Source organism: Pelobates fuscus, unplaced genomic scaffold (assembly GCF_036172605.1).
Source record: "Pelobates fuscus isolate aPelFus1 unplaced genomic scaffold, aPelFus1.pri H_2, whole genome shotgun sequence".
In the NCBI taxonomy this organism is placed as follows: domain Eukaryota; kingdom Metazoa; phylum Chordata; class Amphibia; order Anura; family Pelobatidae; genus Pelobates; species Pelobates fuscus.
The window spans coordinates 193839-214800 of record NW_026961991.1 but is presented as its reverse complement, the minus strand read 5'-3'; the positions used below and the strand labels follow the sequence as shown (position 1 = coordinate 214800).

At 42.9% G+C, this 20962-nt stretch overlaps 1 protein-coding gene across 1 annotated transcript in view; it reads left to right on the top strand.

Moving 5' to 3' along the window:
• The window catches only part of LOC134585308 (glucokinase regulatory protein-like), a 152228-nt gene that overhangs the window by 77046 nt on the left and 54220 nt on the right, over positions 1–20962 (top strand). Inside the window, exons 2-3 of the mRNA XM_063440729.1 lie at positions 635–705; positions 10522–10677. Of these exons, the coding sequence (XP_063296799.1) occupies positions 646–705; positions 10522–10677 (216 nt within the window). The 5' untranslated portion in view covers positions 635–645. The remainder of the gene's footprint in view (positions 1–634; positions 706–10521; positions 10678–20962) is intronic.

Genomic DNA, 20962 nt, shown 5'->3' with positions numbered 1-20962 from the left:
ATTAAAGTTTAATTCACAGAACAGGAGATAAAAACCTCTAAAGTAAGTTACATCTGATTGAAAATAAAAACCCTTTTGTTTTCATACAAGTTGTGTCAGTCACAGCCAGGGGAAGTGTGACTAGGGCTGCATAAACAAAGTGATTTAACTCCTAAATGGCAGAAAATTAAGCATTGAGACTGCAGGGGCATGATATATACACCAAAACTGATTCATTAAGATAAATTGTTTTTGGAGACTATAGTGTCCCTTTAATGGGAGTTAGTTTTTCTGTTTCTGTGATAATATCTTAAAAGAGGTAACAAGTTATAGAAGAAGACTGGCTTTTTAAAGCATTCTCCCGACTCTCACCCTTTCCTAGGTCATTAATTACGTGTCCCTCTTAGCTGGACCCAGGGAGAGGGGCCTGGCTAACAAGCTGAGTTAAAACGTATAAGAATTCACACTGATAGGGTAATTTACTAAACCGGGAGCTTTAGGCAACAAACCAGTAAATGTCAAACACTAGGAAGAAAATGTATACACGTCTAAATGTCGTCACTGCTAGGAGGCTTCTCTACCGTTTCATTGGTCGGGAGGCCATGATGCTCTCTCAGTCCAGGTACCAGAATTAACTCTTCGATTTCTTTCACAGATATTCCGACCATGAGAGGAACCAGGAAATACAAACACGTCATCGAGACTCCGGATCCCGGCAAATGGGAGGTAAGAAGCTGATCTAGAATTGGAAATATATAGCGTGAATTTACACAACGGTGATAGATGGAGCTAGACCCCTCTCCCACGAACCCTGAGCGTTCATAGCCAGGATCTCACTGGATCTCACACAGCACAGACCGCGGGGGCCATGTATATAAATTGTTACATTCTCCGCCATGTCGGCGCCATTTTCATACGTATAACGCTATTCCTGCACCCTTTAATGCAACAAAATAATCTATTGTTCTGCAACCTCTTATTCTTTGTTGGATAGTTTGCTCCTTTTCTGATGAGGTTAATATTTATCACATTAACAAAGTAAAAACAAATCAGAAAAATCACTGATGGAAAAACAGGCGCTTTAACTATTTGAAGGCTTTTTTTTTTATTCCTGAGAGACCACAAAAGCTGCTTGTGATCTCAGAAACCCACCACTTACCATCTCTTTCTTACACATTGAAAGCCGAGAACCAAAATGATCAGGAATATAAAGTGACGGCGGTGCTGTAAGGAACACTTTGGTACAATTTAAGTATTAAATAGATGCAAAAGAAAAGATGCCAAAAATGTCTAAGAAGTGAAGGCAAACCCTTTTCTAGATAACCGCTGTCGGTGTAGCTTTTAGCATCTGATGTCCATTGTCCATTAGCCTTCAAAGCTTCCCATTATATGTGGCACAGCAGCCATGGAGGAAGGTTCTATGGATACATGTTAGAGCCAGTTTAACAAGGTGAAAGCCTGGTATAGAAATAAGTATAAAGGCAGGGAAGGGGTTAACCCTAAGTAAATATTATTGAAAGCAAAAAGAGAGAAGGAACACTGCCTAAGGTATATACAATAAAATATAACTTTTAATGGTGAACGAGATACAAGGTGATCATTGAAAAATATTATTATGTACTTTAAATGTATTTAATGTGTTGATATAAATATTATAAGTTTTATTGCTTCAAGAACACTGAAATTGAGAAGCCATACCTTGGCCTATAGAGTATTACAGACTTTCATTGTATAGGAATGGAGACCACATCTGGTTCACTTTAAGAGTGATGTTGAAGGGCTTGTTTATAGTAACCTTTGACCTAGCCTTGAAAGCCTGAATTCCTTTGAAGACTCACATTTCTACAGGCAATTATTCATTACATCATGTATATAGAAGTTCTTTGTCTTACATAGCTTGCCGCCAAATATAACGTATGACTTTAATCATAGATTTCAAATGATGCTAAGTAACTCCCCTTTTTCTAAGATAGCCACTTATTTTAAAGTAAGGCAATCTTATGTATACTCCCCTCTGTAACTGAATTTTAAACCCATAAAACTGATTGCAGTTTAGAATTCGTGGCCAATACCTTTAACATCAAAAATGGATAACATCTAGAAAATTGCTCTCTGTATTGGACAAAGAATGTTAAAGACATTTGTTATTACCAGATGGATTGTTATGTTTGAATAAACATAAGTTAACTGCAAGATATTTGATTCGATTGTTATGAAAACTGATATGTGACAAACAAAGATTTCACGGAATGCCAATTTCCTACATTTAATGGTGGAGAATGCGGGCACCAACAGCAAACTTTTGAATTAAGCCTGAATTATGACTGCTACAAGCTACAAGAAGATTACTAGAAGAAGATAAGAAAATCACTGAAGAAAAGTTGAAATTGTTCCCTGAAGAAAAAAGCTTTAGTACCCGGCTTGAAACAGGAGAAACACAATTGACTGATACAGCAGGATGGCATCCCAAAAATCCTTTATTTAAACATTCAGTTTTACTATGCGAAAATAGAGTTGCGCAGGGGAAAAATCGTTCGAACGTGGAAATGCTCAGTACTGACGGAAGAATATGACGATAATATATTGATAATATATTATAATTTTGACGATAATAATTGAGATGACAATCTGGATCCTTTTATCCATACTTTATTTATGAAGAAATAAATGTTATGACGAATTGCAGATCGAAGATGGCATTTCGGAGGATTCTCAAGAAATAACTACATATTCCAAAAAGTATTCTTCCATCAGATGATGCGCACACCTGTGGAAATCAAATACTTCAAGGGTATGTGTCTTTAACATGTCTGTAGAAGTTGCTCATATGTATATTGAAACAAATTGTATTAACTGTTTAGTTAATTATGGATTGGCAGCAAAAGACTGCTGTCAAATGTAACAGGATCTGTCTGTAAAAGAGTTAATCCTGAAAACGCTATTGTGTATTGAAATGGTTAGACAGATTAACTGGTAATGAGCAAAGCAATGTGGTTAAAAGGGAAAGAAAAAGTTGCATTACTGGCAAAAGGCTTTCTGGAAACTAAAGATTCTATAAAGGAATGGTGTCAACTTAAAAAGACCAGTAATTGTTATGTTTGTAATACATCGAAACAAAAAAGAAATGTGTTGTTAAAAACAATTGAAAAATATATGTGTTGTTGCAAGGTCTAGTAATTTACCTAGCCTCTAGCTAAACTGTAAATTTCCTTAAAAGTGTTAAAAGAAGGAAATCGCCCCCCATGGCTCTCTTTTGAGAGTGCATTGGATGCAACATTAGTTGAAACAAAAACTCAGACTCTCGGCAGTTGTTGAAAGGATTAAGTAATGTCAAGGAAATTAAGATTTTAATATAATGAAAGAAATGCTTAAGAATCAGACTGATCTGTTAGACAGAACCCTTAAACAATTTCTTACATGTCCAAGATTAGACTTTGTTACTAATTTTGACAATTTGCAAAAATTGTTAGTCTGGGGAATGTTACAGATATTTTGTGGAAAAATCTGAAAGATTTGGATTCTAGTTTGGAAGTAGAAGTTGTGTGAAAAGGGCAGAAGAGAAGAAAAGATATAGAAAAATTGGGAAATTGTGCAAGAAAAAGGGTCAGATGGATACTCTCAGATTAGCCAGATTGATTAAAAATGTGTCTAAATATGATGAGCAGAGAGGACCTTTTTACAATATGAGTGTTTTTGAAGGTGAAATGAATAAACAAAAATTTAGTGATGTGGTAGCCACCAGATGTCGTTTGATCTGGCTGCCAGCCTCATTAAGTGAATGGGTTAAAAATTAACTCATTGATGTGTTGGAGGATAAAGAATGTGAAAAGCCCAGAGTTTAGTTGCAGGGATTGTTTCCAAATATATTGCTAATGGTTGTACAGTGTGCAACTGGTTTGAATAGTTTTGAATTTTCTATTTTTGATTAATTTAAATGGAAAAAATTATGATATACATGTTTGTGCTAATTTAAGGAATAAGGCATGGGATTTGATTACTGACACAAAACAGTTTACTATGTCTAAAGAGTAACATAGGCAGAGTGTTAGTGAATATGTCTCTAGAATATCAGGGTAACCAAATGAGCTAGATTAAGAGATGTTGCTGCTATGAAAATTATGAAATCCTTGCAATTGTTAAAAAGGAAAAACACAGGAATAACTAAAATGTTGCACAGACACACTTTTGTCTAGGGATACTTCAGCAGGACTGGCCCCTATTAAAAATGTGTCTAGTGAAGAAGGTAGAAGGAGAAATGAGGTTATTAATTGAATATGGTAATTTTAGAGTGAGGTTTAAGGAAAGACCACAAAATTAACAAAATTACCAGGGTACTAAAAACTATTCGGCCACACCCCAAGATAGATATTATAGGGTTTTATTAGAGTAATTCTATGGTATGCTATAATTGCAACCAATAAGGTCATGTTAGGAGATATTGTCCTAAATATGAAGAAAAAACTTACCCAGTGAAAGGGAAAGAAAATTGAATTTCCCAGACCATAAGAATCTACAGAGAGTGGCAGCTGTAAAAACAGAGCATACATCTTCAACCAACCCCCCCTCACATATCAAATTCATGTGAAGAGTGTATACTGATGTTATATGCCATTGAAATTCAGCAAGTGAAATCTGCCTAAACTCACCAATAAATAGGGATGTGAAACCCCTAGCTATTATCAGATCTATCATGCTGATAACGAAGTGAAGATGGGCGACCATATATTTATGGAAGACTAGAGGGAAAAATAACAGAGTTTTATTAGAAACAGGAGCAGGAATGACTCTAATAAAACACGCTTGCCTTTAAAAATGTAAGTTATTAAATTTGGTTTTATGGCAAGCTTTAGGTGAGAGCAAAACAGGTTGAGTGGTTAAACCTAATAATTTAAGATAGTTTAGTCATGATATAACTGTAAAACAGAGTGAAGTGTCACCTTCTATACAACAAGATGATGAGGTTGTACCATATCTTAAAACTAAATACCCCACAGTGTGCTCTAAGTCTAAACAAGAGTGTGGGATAGTGAATTTGCAAGTTGTAATTGTAGTTCTAGACCCCCTGCAGTTAAACAATATAAGATCCCAAAGAATAAGAAGAAGGTGTGAATCAGGTGATAAAAGCATTGGTATCTCAAGGAGTGTTGAGAGTGGGTAATTCCAAATGTAAGTCACCATTTGGCTAATAATCAAGCCAATGGCACTTATGGTTTAATTGTAGACACGTATGTGGTGAATAAGTAAATCTCATCAGATATCATGGCGCAAATAGATGCTAATGTTAAGTACTTTCTGTATTGGATATAGTCAATGTGTTCTTTTCTATACCATTCAATCCAGATAGCTAGTATCGCTATGCTTTTACCTTTAAAAATCATCAATATCTGTTCCAGGTGTTGCTACAGGGCTTCCACTCCTCGCCAGCTTACTTTCATAAAGCAATGGCTCAAGTATTGGAACCCCTGGGGTATGGGAATAAGATTTTGCAATATATTGATGATCTGTTAAGTTCAAACAGTAACACGGGAAGAGCATGAGCAGATACTGTGTGATAATTGTCAAACACTGGCAGATAATGGGTTAAAACTGAACACATTCAAAGTGCAGATCTTGAAGGAAAGATTTACTTTCCTAGGAGTTAATATAGATCCAAAATGTAAAACACCATGTACAGCAAGGGTTAAAGCATTGCAGCAATTGCCAAGGCCAATGACAGTGTATCATCTACAGAAATGTTTAGGCTTGATAAATGTTAGCAGAGAATTTATATATGATATGACAGGGATAGCAAAACCCTTATGAAATATGCTAAAATATAAAAGATAAGATCATCTGGACAGGGGAATTTGAAAAGAGTTAAATCTGTTAAAAGATGCTCTCACACAATCGCCTGTGCTAGCTGCTCCCATTGAAACAGTACCATATATTGTTCAATGTTACGCAGGTGTCTCTTCATTAATAGCAGTTTAATGCAAAGGTAGCATGAATCTTTACGAATGCTGGGATATTTTTCTAAAATTATGTATCCAGTGGAAAGAGGAATGTTTTCCTATGTAAAACAGCTCATGGCTGTATGATGTGCTTTAGAAGCAACACAACAAATGGCAGGATTTGGACAGATACATTTACAAACCCCCCAAATATCTAAAACTGTTACAAAATTGTTCTGAGTTAGGAGTGTATAGCCAGTTACAAAATAAACCACCCAGGGTAGAAACCAGTAAAAGCTATGTTATTCCTGATTTGATGTCAGAAGGAAATGGAAATATAATCCAGATCTCCTTTTGAGAAGCAAATAATACAAGGGATTTCTAGTTTGTATGTGGAGTGACGAGATTTTATGTTGATGGATCACATCACACAGGTTATGACATATATGACGATTAAACAAAAGAATTGCAAAGATAGACTGCCAGGCCATATGTCTGCTCAGAAAGCGGAGTTAGAGTCTGTAAAGAAAGTTCTAGAAATAACAATATATGACCCAGTGAATGTAATCAGTGACAGCAGTTATGTAGTTAAAGCTTTAACACTTCACCTCCCAATATGGAGAAAAGAGGAATGGTAGATTCTCAGGATAAAGCTTTAAAACATGCAGGTATTCTGGCAGAACTGTTTAATTATGAAAAAGAAAAAAAAGGGTTTAACTTGTTGTTGTGAAACAGACTTGTAGATCAGGAATCAAAGGAAACTTTGTTTGAGGAGTTGTAATACTACTGTGTAATGAGTGCAACTGTTAGTAAAAGACAAATAACAAATACCCTATAAGATCAGATAGAGAATGAAAGGATGTAGCTTTCAGTATAGAAAGAATGGATCTAGATACTGAAACTGGCATGTACAGGGTTAAACACAATGAAACACAAACATTTGTACCTAGTGGCTTATTACAAGGGCTGATTGTATTCAATCATCGTACACAGGGCATTTGGGTACAGGACAACTATTTAAGGTCCTGCAAAATAAATTGTATCATCCTAATTTAAAACAAAAAGTGTATAAATATATTGCAGAAGTGTCTCATATGTGTTCAATTAATCCAAGACCTAAATACTAGAAACCAAAATTGCAGAGAGTTCCTTTGGCAAAAAGACCATGGTACTCTATATAAATTAATTTCTAAATTAAAATGAATAAAATAAAATAGAAATAAAAATGCTTTAAGATAAGAGTAATTGGTTAACATATTTACCAGGAGTATTAATGTCTATTCCTGCAAATCCAAACTCAAGTGTCACCTCATGAGTTAGTGACATGTAGAACTATGTAATCACTTTCCCTAATGAACCTTTTGTTCCAAGTTACAGCAGAACATGCTGAATAGTTAAAAGTATTACAGGAACATCTATTGTTAGAATTGAAGTTTGCTACTTCAAATGTCGTCCCTTATGGTAAACTATGTGTTAAAGTTGTACAGCGCTACGGAATCTGATGGCGCTATATAAATAAATTAAATAAATATAAAGAAGTAACACAGGGGAATAATGCAGATATGTTTAAGCAAGGTTACAAGGCAAAGGTAAAAATCATTTAAAACACCAGGTCTATGAAAAACAAGTTGGGAAGGTCCTTATGGTCCTTATGTTAGTCTAAGAATAAAAATTAGAACAAACTGTGTTACAGGTTTAAAAAGCAAACATTGGTACAAAGTGTAATAAATCAATTCTTGTGTCTAGTGATCAATGTAAAAGAAATGTACTAAGGTATAAGAAATTTACTAATGTATAAGAAATTTACTAATGTATAAGAATAGTAAACTGCCATCTGTTTTTCATTACAGAACCAATACTGTTTTACATGGACAAAAACCTGTATGATTTTAAATAAAAGGACAAATTGTTTGGACTTTCAAAGGACATTATGGACTTTCAAAGAGACTGTGCTTGTGGATTCGATTGGAGAGGACAATATTTCATGGACTAAATCAAACCGATTGTGTTTTCTGGTTAATATAAACTGTATACAATTACACAGCATAATAACTATGATACCGTTATTATTAATGTTAGGTAAAATCAATGCCCAAGGTAAATTAATGAATTAGTGAAAAATGTAAAAGTAATTGTAACAAGAAGGTTGTTCTTAGGAGTTCAGAAATGAAAGGGTTAAAATGACTTGCTTCTCCCTCTTGGAGTGTAAAAAGCAATACAGACAACTGGAAATGGCTGTGTTAAAAGGCCTTTCCTTGTAAACTGATACTTAGAGACCAATATCAGAGAACAACATTAAAATCCCATAAGTAATTGGTATAAGTAAATTATGATGCATTATATTCAAATAAAGCATCAAAGAGGGGCTTGAAAAATATTATTATGTACTTTAAATGTATTTAATGTGTTGATATAAATATTATAAGTTTTATTGCTTCAAGAACACTGAAATTGAGAAGCCATACCTTGGCCTATAGAGTATTACAGACTTTCATTGTATAGGAATGGAGACCACATCTGGTTCACTTTAAGAGTGATGTTGAAGGGCTTGTTTATAGTAACCTTTGACCTAGCCTTGAAAGCCTGAATTCCTTTGAAGACTCACATTTCTACAGGCAATTATTCATTACATCATGTATATAGAAGTTCTTTGTCTTACATAGCTTGCCGCCAAATATAACGTATGACTTTAATCATAGATTTCAAATGATGCTAAGTAACTCCCCTTTTTCTAAGATAGCCACTTATTTTAAAGTAAGGCAATCTTATGTATACTCCCCTCTGTAACTGAATTTTAAACCCATAAAACTGATTGCAGTTTAGAATTCGTGGCCAATACCTTTAACATCAAAAATGGATAACATCTAGAAAATTGCTCTCTGTATTGGACAAAGAATGTTAAAGACATTTGTTATTACCAGATGGATTGTTATGTTTGAATAAACATAAGTTAACTGCAAGATATTTGATTCGATTGTTATGAAAACTGATATGTGACAAACAAAGATTTCACGGAATGCCAATTTCCTACAATCATTAGATGCAATTACTCTTCATACGTCTAGATATAAATATAACAAGACGAGGAGAGATAATATACAGAAATGTAAGATTTAAAAAGGAACAAACTGCGTCTAAAAAGTATAGAGACGCTGTTAGTAATATATCAATGGGCCTAACTGTCCAGCTCTAAACAGAGACTATCGGTAGTAAAAAGATACTTTGTTGCAACTTGTCAGCTCTAAATAGAGACGTAATAACTCATGTTGCAATTTGTCTTTGAACGAAGGTTTAGCGCTGCAATCATATGACAGCACAAAGATACAATAAATGTCAAGCCCTAAATACAGGCTGTGTAGCAGCAATGTTACAATTTATACTCTATTCACGTTAGTCAGGCTCTAAGGGTAAAGGTTACTTACTGCTACAGTTTGTAAAACATGATCTGCTACTATTTGTCTAACTACAATGGTGTAACACCACAAACAATGTTATCCAATGTTGCTTTGGATACAAACTGTAGTTCAGGTATATGGTATAAAGGTCTCTATGCCTGAGAAAACACCTCTTTGTTAGTTGGTTAAATATCCTCCCCAATATGGATAGAGAAAAAGAGAGAGTAAGAATAAGAAAAATTCCTGTGCCTTCAGGGGCACCTGTCAGTTTAAAGAACTAGCTGCCAGTGATATCGAGAGAAAGAAGGAGCGAAGATGTATATATATATCTATCCTTAATGTGCAACTGTGCCTTCAGGGGCACCTCTCTTGTAATACCACTAACTAGCTAGCCTAAAGTGTTGTCTGGTAAACATTAACAAGTGTTAATGTGCTGCGAGCGTATTAAGCCTAAAATAACTATCTGATACTCGTTCACCCTTAAAAGTTATATTTTATTGTATATACCTTAGGCAGTGTTCCTTCTCTCTTTTTGCTTTCAATGTTAGAGCCAGGGTTATACATGTTAGAGCTCCATGGTGCTTTGTCATTCTAAAGGCATGCAAAGCATCATGGGAGTTGTAGTTCTCCAACATCTGGGGATCTACCATGTGGGCAAGCCTCTACTAGAACATAAATATAGGATACAATGTCCTCCTAATAAAGATATCTGGTTATAGCCATGTATCTATATTAACAGTACACCCAACAAGGTTACATGGTGACAGCATATTTACACTCTGATACTATTTTGAGAATATTTATTGCCCCAAATAAACGCACATTATTTAAACACAGCCCCTCTCTATTCTAACGGTATTGGAGCTCTAAATGTGGAGCAGACAGATTACTATTTTTATTCTTTATACGGCGCTAACATATTCCGAGCGCTTTATAATTTTAGAATGGGGAAGAGTTGAAGAAGGCCTTGCTCAAAGAAGCTTGCAATCTATGAGGATTTGAGGGAGGTGGATATATCATTAGGTGTCTCTAGGACAGTTACTGGTGCGGTGGGCTGACCGGATTCGAACCAGTGACCAGAGTTTCCCAGTTCAAAAGCAGCTATATCACGGCAATTAATCACATAATTATCTGTTAGTAAATGTGAGAGCTCTAATCATGGTGAGCACGGTATGCTGATATCCCCCAGCCTGGTAATTACTCCCACTATATTGCAGCTAGCCGGATATGAAGAAACTCTTCCCATCAGTGAGAAGTCTAATCCTATAACTCGGGAGCTGGATAAAGCTGACCCCATCCAACTGGTCCAACTGCTCAAAGACTGCGATGCTGAAATCTTCCAGGAGGAGGATGACAGTGCAGTCCATTACCAGGTAACAATTTAATATTTACACGCATCAGAGCTTAATACACCATGTCCTACGAGTGATGTATAAAAATGAACTCATAGAATAATAATTCTGCTTGATACTTATTCATATATGTATGTATATTCTTCTTTCTTGTTAGTTGGCTCGCGTGGTGTAATACATATTATAGTTACATAGTTACATAGCTGAAAAGAGACTTGCGTCCATCAAGTTCAGCCTTCCTCACATATGTTTTTTGCTGTTGATCCAAAAGAAGGCAAAAAACCCAGTTTGAAGCACAATTTTGCAACAAGCTAGGAAAAAAAATTCCTTCTTGACCCCAGATTGGCAGTCAGATTTATCCTTGGATCAAGCAGTTATTACTCTACATTGAAAGATAATATCCTTGAATATTCTGTTTGTGCAAGTATGCATCTAGTAGCTGTTTGAACATCTGTATGGACTCTGATAAAACCACTTCTTCAGGCAGAGAATTCCACATCCTGATTGTTCTTACAGTAAAAAAACCTTTCCTTTGCCTTAGACGAAATCTTCTTTCTTCCAGTCTAAACGCATGGCCTCGTGTCCTATGTAAAGTCCGGTTTGTGAATAGATTTCCACACAATGGTTTGTATTGGCCTCGAATATATTTGTATAATGTTATCATATCCCCTCTCAGGCGACGTTTTTCTAAACTAAATAGGTTTAAATTTGTAGTTTTTCTGTGTCACTTAAAAATATAACTCAATCAGGATTTCCTGGCTTTTCTTATACAAGAGATTTATTTTTCTTGCTTTGCAAATACAAGGTCTGTACTTTGACAAAGTCATTGATGTTAAATTGGTCAACAGCTGATGGTACATGCTGGACATTCAGAGAGCGGAGACACTCTCACAGCTGATGGTACATGCTGGACATTCAGAGTGCGGAGACACTCTAACAGCTGGTGGTACATGCTGGGCATTCAGAGTGTGGAGACACTCTCACATCTGATGGTACACGCTGGGCATTCAGAGTGCGGAGACACTCTCACAGCCAGGGCCGGACTGGCCCACCGGGATACCGGGAAATTTCCAGGTGGGCCGTCAGCACCTGGGGCCGGGGAGACATTTCGGTGACCTGCGGCCACAAGGAGAACTTGAATGGCGGCCGCAGGGGAAGCTCTTCTGGCGGAAGCTGGGGGAGATGGCTGTTCTGTCTCTGCTCCCCGCCATCGCGCGCTAGAAAGAGACCGGGGCCGGAATATGACGTCATATTCCGGCCCGGTCTCATTAAGCTGCGCGCGAGGGCGGGGGAGCAGAGACAGAACAGCCAGCTCCCCCAGCAGCCGCCAGAAGAGCTTCCCCTGCGGCCGCCATTCAAGTTCTCCCTGCGGGCGCCAGCACACCTATCAGTCTGCCCACCCACACAGGTAGCAACAAGTATGTATGTCAGTGGGAGTGTGTGTGTGTGTCTGTGTCATGCTGTGTGTGTCTGTCTGTCATGGTGTGTGTGTGTGTGTGTGTGTCTGTCTGTCTGTGTCATGGTGTGTGTGTGTGTGTCTGTCTGTCTGTGTCATGCTGTGCGTCTGTGTCATGCTGTGTGTGTCTGTCTGTCATGGTGTGTGTGTGTGTGTGTGGCTGTGTCATGCTGTGTGTGTCTGTCTGTCTGTGTCATGCTGTGTGTGTGTGTGTGTGTCTGTCTGTGTCATGGTGTGTGTGTGTGTGTCTGTCTGTGTCATGGTGTGTGTCTGTGCCACGGTGTGTCTGTATCATGGTGTGTGTGTCTGTCATGGTGTGTGTGTGTGTCTGTGTCATGGTCTGTGTCATGGTGTGTCTGTCATGGTGTGTTTATGTCTGTCATGGTGTGTGTGTGTCAGTCGTGGTGTCTGTGTGTGTTTTTAAAAATAGTATTTTACTCACCTTTTTTTTTTTTTCCAACGTCGTGCTGGTCTCTGCCTCTATGACTGAGATCTTCAAGCTTAATGATCTCAGCCAATCCGCACTGACACAGGAAGCGCCTCTAGTGACCGTCTGAGTGTCTGTCACTAGAACCACTACATTAAGCTGTGTGTGTGTGCGCCTGCTAGTGAGTGTGCTTGCTTGCATGTGTGTGTGTGCCTGCTAGTGAGTGTGCCTGCTATGTATATTAGTGAAATTGTTTGAGCAATACCCTGTGGTGTGTATAGGGGCAATACCCCGTGGTGTGTATTTGGGGCAATACCCTGTGGTGTGTATGGGGGCAATACCCCATGGTGTGTATGGGGGGCAATACCCTGTGGTGTGTATGGGGGCAATACCCTGTGGTGTGTGTGGGGGGGCAATACCCCATGGTGTGTATGGAGGGCAATACCCCATGGTGTGTATGGGGGCAATACCCCATGGTGTGTATGGGGAGCAATACCCCGTGGTGTGTATGGGAGCAATACCCCATGGTGTGTATGGGGGGCAATACCCTGTGGTGTGTGTGGGGGGAAATACCCTGTGGTGTGTATGGAGGGCAATACCCTGTGGTGTGTATGGGGGGCAATACCCGGTGGTGTGTATGGGGGGCAATACCATGTGGTGTGTATAGGGAGCAATACTCCGTGGTGTGTATGGGGGCAATACCCCATGGTGTGTATGGGGGGCAATACCCTGTGGTGTGTATGGAGGGCAATACCCTGTGGGGTGTGTGGGGGGCAATACCCTGTGGGGTGTGTGGGGGCAATACCCCGTGGTGTGTATGGGGGCAATGCCCCATGGTGTGTATGGGGAGCAATACCCCGTGGTGTGTATGGGGAGCAATACCCCGTGGTGTGTATGGGGGCAATACCCCATGGTGTGTATGGGGGGCAATACCCTGTGTTGTGTATGGGGGAAATACCCTGTGTTGTGTATGGGGGGCAATACCCTGTGGTGTGTGTGGGGGGCAATACCCCATGGTGTGTATGGGGGCAATACCCCATGGTGTGTATGGGGAGCAATACCCAGTGGTGTGTATGGGGGCAATACCCCATGGTGTGTATGGGGAGCAATACCCTGTGGTGTGTATGGGGGACAATAACCCGTTGTGTGTGGGGGGGGGCAATACCCCATGGTGTGTATGGAGGGAAATACCCCGTGGTGTGTATGGGGGGCAATACCCCGTGGTGTGTATGGGGGCAATACCCTGTGGTGTGTATGGGGGGCAATACCCTGTGGTGTGTATGGGGGGCAATACCCCGTGGTGTGTATGGGGGCAATACCCCATGGTGTGTATGGAGGGCAATACCCTGTGGTGTGTAAGGGGGGACAATACACTGTGGTGTGCAAGGGGGGCAATACCCCGTGTTGTGTATGGCGGGCAATACCCCATGGTGTGTATAGGGAGCAATACTCCGTGGTGTGTATGGGGGCAATACCCCATGGTGTGTATGGGGAGCAATACCCTGTGGTGTGTATGGGGGCAATACCCCATGGTTTGTATGGGGGGCAATACTCTGTGGTGTGTATGGAGGGCAATACCCTGTGGTGTGTGTGGGGGGCAATACCCCATGGTGTGTATGGAGGGCAATACCCCGTGGTGTGTATGGGGGCAATACCCTATGGTGTGTATGGGGAGCAATACCCCGTGGTGTGTATGGGGGCAATACCCCATGGTGTGTATGGGGAGCAATACCCCATGGTGTGTATGGAGGGCAATACCCCGTGGTGTGTATGAGGGGCAATACCCTGTGGTGTGTGTGGGGGGCAATACCCCATGGTGTGTATGGAGGGCAATGCTCCGTGGTGTGTATGAGGGGCAATACCCTGTGGTGTGTGTGGGGGGCAATACCCCATGGTGTGTATGGAGGGCAATACCCCGTGGTGTGTATGAGGGGCAATACCCTGTGGTGTGTGTGGGGGGCAATACCCCATGGTGTGTATGGAGAGCAATGCTCCGTGGTGTGTATGGGGAGCAATACCCCGTGGTGTGTATGGGGACAATACCCCGTGGTGTGTATGAGGAGCAATACCTCATGGTGTGTATGGGGGCAATACCCCATGGTGTGTATGGGGACATACCCCGTGGTGTGTATGGAGGGCAACACCCCGTGGTGTGTATGGGGAGCAATACCCAGTGGTGTGTATGAAGGGCAATACTCCGTGGTGTGTATGGGCAATACCCCATGGTGTGTATGGGGAGCAATACCCCGTGGTGTGTATGGGGGCAATACCCCGTGGTGTGTATGGGGAGCAATACCCCATAGTGTGTATGGGGAGCAATACCCCATGGTGTGTATGGAGGGCAATACCCCGTGGTGTGTATGGAGGGCAATACCCCATGGTGTGTATGGGGAGCAATACCCCGTGGTGTGTATGAGGAGCAATACCCCGTGGTGTGTATGGGGAGCAATACCCAGTGGTGTGTATGGGGAGCAATACCCCGTGGTGTGTATGGGGAGCAATACCCCATGGTGTGTATGGAGGGCAATACCCCATGGTGTGTATGGAGGGCAATAACCCGTGGTGTGTATGGGGGGCAATACCCCATGGTGTGTATGGGGGCAATACCCCATGGTGTGTATGGGGGCAATACCACATGGTGTGTATGGGGGGCAATACCTTGCGGTGTGTATGGGGGCAATACCCCATGGTGTGTATGGGGGGCAATACCTTGTGGTGTGTATGGGGGCAATACCTTGTGGTGTGTATGGGGGCAATACCCCATGGTGTGTATGGGGGGCAATACCTTGTGGTGTGTATGGGGGCAATACCTTGTGGTGTGTATGGGGGCAATACCCCATGGTGTGTATGGAGGGCAATACCCTGTGGTGTGTATGGGGAGCAATACCCCATGGTGTGTATGGGGGCAATACCCCATGGTGTGTATGGGGCAATACACATGGTGTGTATGGGGGCAATACCCCATGGTGTGTATGGAGGGCAATACCCCATGGTGTGTATGGGGGCAATACCCCATGGTGTGTATGGGGGCAATACCCCATGGTGTGTATGGGGGCAATACCACATGGTGTGTATGGGGGCAATACCTTGTGGTGTGTATGGGGGCAATACCCCATGGTGTGTATGGGGGGCAATACCCCATGGTGTGTATGGAGGGCAATACCCCGTGGTGTGTATGGGGAGCAATACCCCATGGTGTGTATGGGGGCAATACCCCATGGTGTGTATGGGGGCAATACCCCATGGTGTGTATGGGGAGCAATACCCCGTGGTGTGTATGGGGGCAATACCCCGTGGTGTGTATGGGGGCAATACCCCGTGGTGTGTATGGGGGCAATACCCCGTGGTGTGTATGGGGGGCAATACCCCGTGGTGTGTATGGGGGGCAATACCCCGTGGTGTGTATGGGGAGCAATACCCCGTGGTATGTATGAAGGGCAATACCCCGTGGTGTGTATGAAGGGCAATACCTCGTGGTGTGTATGAAGGGCAATACCCCATGGTGTGTATGGGGAGCAATACCCCGTGGTGTGTATGGGGAGAAATACCCCGTGGTGTGTATGGGGAGCAATACCCCATGGTGTGTATGGAGGGCAATACCCCATGGTGTGTATGGGGGGCAATACCCTATGGTGTGTATGGGGGCAATACCCCATGGTGTGTATGGGGGCAATACCACATGGTGTGTATGGGGGGCAATACCTTGTGGTGTGTATGGGGGCAATACCCCATGGTGTGTATGGGGGGCAATACCTTGTGGTGTGTATGGGGGCAATACCTTGTGGTGTGTATGGGGGCAATACCCCATGGTGTGTATGAGGGGCAATACCTTGTGGTGTGTATGGGGGCAATACCTTGTGGTGTGTATGGGGGCAATACCCCATGGTGTGTATGGAGGGCAATACCCTGTGGTGTGTATGGGGAGCAATACCCCATGGTGTGTATGGGGGCAATACCCCATGGTGTGTATGGGGGCAATACACATGGTGTGTATGGGGGCAATACCTTGTGGTGTGTATGGGGGCAATACCCCATGGTGTGTATGGAGGGCAATACCCCATGGTGTGTATGGGGACAATACCCCATGGTGTGTATGGGGGCAATACCCCATGGTGTGTATGGGGGCAATACCACATGGTGTGTATGGGGGCAATACCTTGTGGTGTGTATGGGGGCAATACCCCATGGTGTGTATGGGGACAATACCCCATGGTGTTTATGGGGGCAATACCCCATGGTGTGTATGGGGGCAATACCACATGGTGTGTATGGGGGCAATACCTTGTGGTGTGTATGGGGGCAATACCCCATGGTGTGTATGGGGGGCAATACCCCGTGGTGTGTATGGGGAGCAATACCCCATGGTGTGTATGGAGGGCAATACCCCGTGGTGTGTATGGGGAGCAATACCCCATGGTGTGTATAGGGGCAATACCCCATGGTGTGTATGGGGAGCAATACCCCGTGGTGTGTATGGGGGCAATACCCTGTGGTGTGTATGGGGGCAATACCCCGTGGTGTGTATGGGGCAATACCCCATGGTGTGTATGGATGGCAATACCCCGTGGTGTGTATGGGGGGCAATACCCCGTGGTGTGTATGGGGAGCAATACCCCGTGGTGTGTATGAAGGGCAATACCCCGTGGTGTGTATGAAGGGCAATACCCCGTGGTGTGTATGAAGGGCAATACCCCATGGTGTGTATGGGGAGCAATACCCCATGGTGTGTATGGGGGCAATACCCCATGGTGTGTATGGGGAGCAATACCCCATAGTGTGTATGGGGAGCAATACCCCATGGTGTGTATGGAGGGCAATACCCCGTGGTGTGTAAGGAGGGCAATACCCCATGGTGTGTATGGGGAGCAGTACCCCGTGGTGTGTATGGGGAGCAATACCCCATGGTGTGTATGGGGAGCAATACACCGTGGTGTGTATGGGGAGCAATACCCCATGGTGTGTATGGAGGGCAATACCCCGTGGTGTGTATGGGGGGGCAATACCCCATGGTGTGTATGGGGGCAATACACCATGGTGTGTATGGGGGAAATACCCCATGGTGTGTATGGGGGTAATACCACATGGTGTGTATGGGGAGCAATACCCCATGGTGTTTATGGAGGGCAATACCCAGTGGTGTGTATGGAGGGCTATACCCCATGGTGTGTATGGGGAGCAATACCCCATGGTGTGTATGGGGAGCAATACCCCATGGTGTGTATGGGAGCAATACCCCATGGTGTGTATGGGGGCAATACCCCGTGGTGTGTATGGAGGGCAATACCCCGTGGTGTGTATGGAGGGCAATACCCCATGGTGTGTATGGGGAGCAATACCCCATGGTGTGTATGGGGGCAATACCCAATGGTGTGTATTGGGGCAATACCCCGTGGTGTGTATGGGGAGCAATACCCCATGGTGTGTATGGGGAGCAATACCCCATGGTGTGTATGGGGGCAATACCCCATGGTGTGTATGGAGGGCAATACCCCGTGGTGTGTATGGGGGGCAATACCCCATGGTGTGTATGGAGGGCAATACCTTGTGGTGTATGGGGGGCAATACCTCATGGTGTGTATGATTATTAGTGGTATTTATATAGCGCCAGCATATTCCGTAGTGCTTTATAATATTGTATGGCAATACCCAAATCAGCGACTTTCCATGCACCTCGTTTTTCTGCACCATTGAGACTAAGTAAAACTTAGTCCAGCAACTCGCCCTGTTGTTACCTACAGGTAGACCACCTGACATTTTACCTCTTAAACTACCCAACATTACACATACTGAATCCAGCACGGGAACAGGCTCCAAAGTTATAGCTGAGCCCTAGTCCTAGCAGGGACTCTTCTCCACTGGATCCACCAAAGTAAACTCAGGAACAAGTAACAACACCAAAGGAATATCCCACCTCCTCTCCAGCAACTGGACAACACACAGTTCTGGGAGTACAAGTTACAACTCAAGTTTATTGTCACATACACGGCTTTTATGCCCAGTCCCATGCAAGGGAGTTTACACTCAAATATGTCATCATCTGTGCCTGGGAGATGATTGCCTGAGAAAACTCCTCTAATTTAATTATCTCCCAGGTACAGAAAATCCAACAAAATATCCTGTACCCTAAAAGTACCTCAACCATACCCCAGAACCCCACGAAAAGTACATTACCCGAGAGCACCGATCTCAGTGTCCAATATATGCAAGTGTGACAAACTGCCATTTGCCACTGGGCATTGGAGAGGACTTATTGCTAGCCTCCTGCCCTGCGACTATGGCCCTGGAAGGTATTGCCCTTTGAGACTTGTATTTGGGCCCAATGGATGTTTGTATGCTGTACCTGGCCCTTTAAATACTTGGGAGCAGTGTTCCAACTTTTGAACTGGCACTTCGAATGCAGTCAAAGTGCCGAAGCCCTCGAAGTGCCGAAGGCGTCGAAGTGCCGAAGCCGTCGAAGTAGCCGCCATTACAGTCGAACACGTGGCGGCGGCCATTTTAATCCAGTCGAACGCGGTGAGCTGTACCTTCCCCTACCTTCGACACTGCGGCTGGAGACTAAGTCCCGTTCGAAGATTCGAACACACGTTAGAACGGGACTTTGTCATTTCTGGGTGTAAAACAGACCTCTGGTAGACAATAGAACACCACGGAAACAACCCCGGTTTCACTTCGACACTTCGACAAAAGTCGAACTGAGTTCGACGATTCGAACGGCGCCTTCGGATGGGACTTTGTAACTTTTCAGGGCAGAAATAGACTGACCGCACAGCCTGAATCTGTGGAACTGTTTTGGGCAGGGAAATGTGCTTGCGGTCGGTCATAAAGGACTTCCAGCTAACTCTTTAACCCCTGGATGGAATTAGCTGAATTTTGTATATGTTTGTAAGTAAAGTATGAGTATGCTGATTATTAAATGTGGTTTTTAATGAAGATTGAATGCACAGTTTTAAAGTTATAAAAATGTATAAAAATGTATGTTTAAACTGTATGTTATAATTGGGTTACCTCTCAGGCTAAAGGGAGGGAATCTGTGGGAGGTAACCATTGTGTGATTGGGTAATGTTTAATTGGATGTGGGCGTCTCCCTTGCAGGGGAGAATTGCATAAAAGCAGAGTGTGTGTAATTAAAGGAGAGAGCTCTTCTTGACCCTCAATACGTAGCCTTGTCTCGTTATTGGAGGGAACTGCTATATCACACTGGGGATTGCTATGCGCTGCATACTCTCTTGAGCTTTACTCACTTGTTCTTGTTCCTGTTACGCTCTCCTTGGAGGAGAGGTCTTTCCCACACGGTCCTGAATGCTGGAGGTTCATTCAGGGTGGAAGGAAGATGGCGCGGCTCCAGTTAAGCTACGGCGGTTGTGGAGTCTGCGGTGGTTGTGGTGTCGTCTGCAGTGCTGGGAGTCCTCAGGAAGCGCTAGGAGCATCCGTCAACGGAAGGCGTCCGTTACAGCAAGAATCACTCAGATCGGTTTGGCAGTGGTTCTGCTGCAGGGGCTACGGACAGCCGAAAAAGGGAAAAAAAAGTGCTAGCAAGCGTCCATTCTGCTACAAAAGTTTAATTGAATATTTATTGGTTCCAGCAGCATCCTATTCATTAAATACAGGGATATATATAATATGGGAAGTATAGTAAAAATTCATCTAAATGGACGATTGCCTAAAATACGTTTTTAAAGGGGCACTGTCAGGTCTCTTGAATTTATACCATTGAAACAGACACTAAACATCACGTGAGTTAACATTTTTATGTTATCAGCCGGGGCACACACTAAAAACAAAGAGGAGAAATAGATACAGAGTTTCATGTTTCCTCCTCTCTGTGCTGACTGCCAGGTGTAAAGGGTGCAGCTTATAACAATGATTGACAGGGAGCTAAGATGGAAGTGGCTCTCTCTATACTGACTGCCAGGTGTAAAGGGCGGAGCTTATAACAATGATTGACAGGGAGCTAAGATGGAGGTGGCTCTCTATACTGACTGCCAGGTGTAAAGGGCGGAGCTTATAACAATGATTGACAGGGAGCTAAGATGGAAGGGGCTCTCTCTATGCTGACTGCCAGGTGTAAAGGGCGGAGCTTATAACAATGAGTGACAGGGAGCTAAGATGGAGGTGCTCTCTCTATACTGACTGCCAGGTGTAAAGGGCGGAGCTTATAACAATGATTGACAGGGAGCTAAGATGGAGGTGGCTCTCTCTATACTGACTGCCAGGTGTAAAGGGCGGAGCTTATAACAATGATTGACAGGGAGCTAAGATGGAGGTGGCTCTCTCTATACTGACTGCCAGGTGTAAAGGGCGGAGCTTATAACAATGACTGACAGGGAGCTAAGATGGAAGTGGCTCTCTCTATACTGACTGCCAGGTGTAAAGGGCGGAGCTTATAACAATGATTGACAGGGAGCTAAGATGGAAGTGGCTCT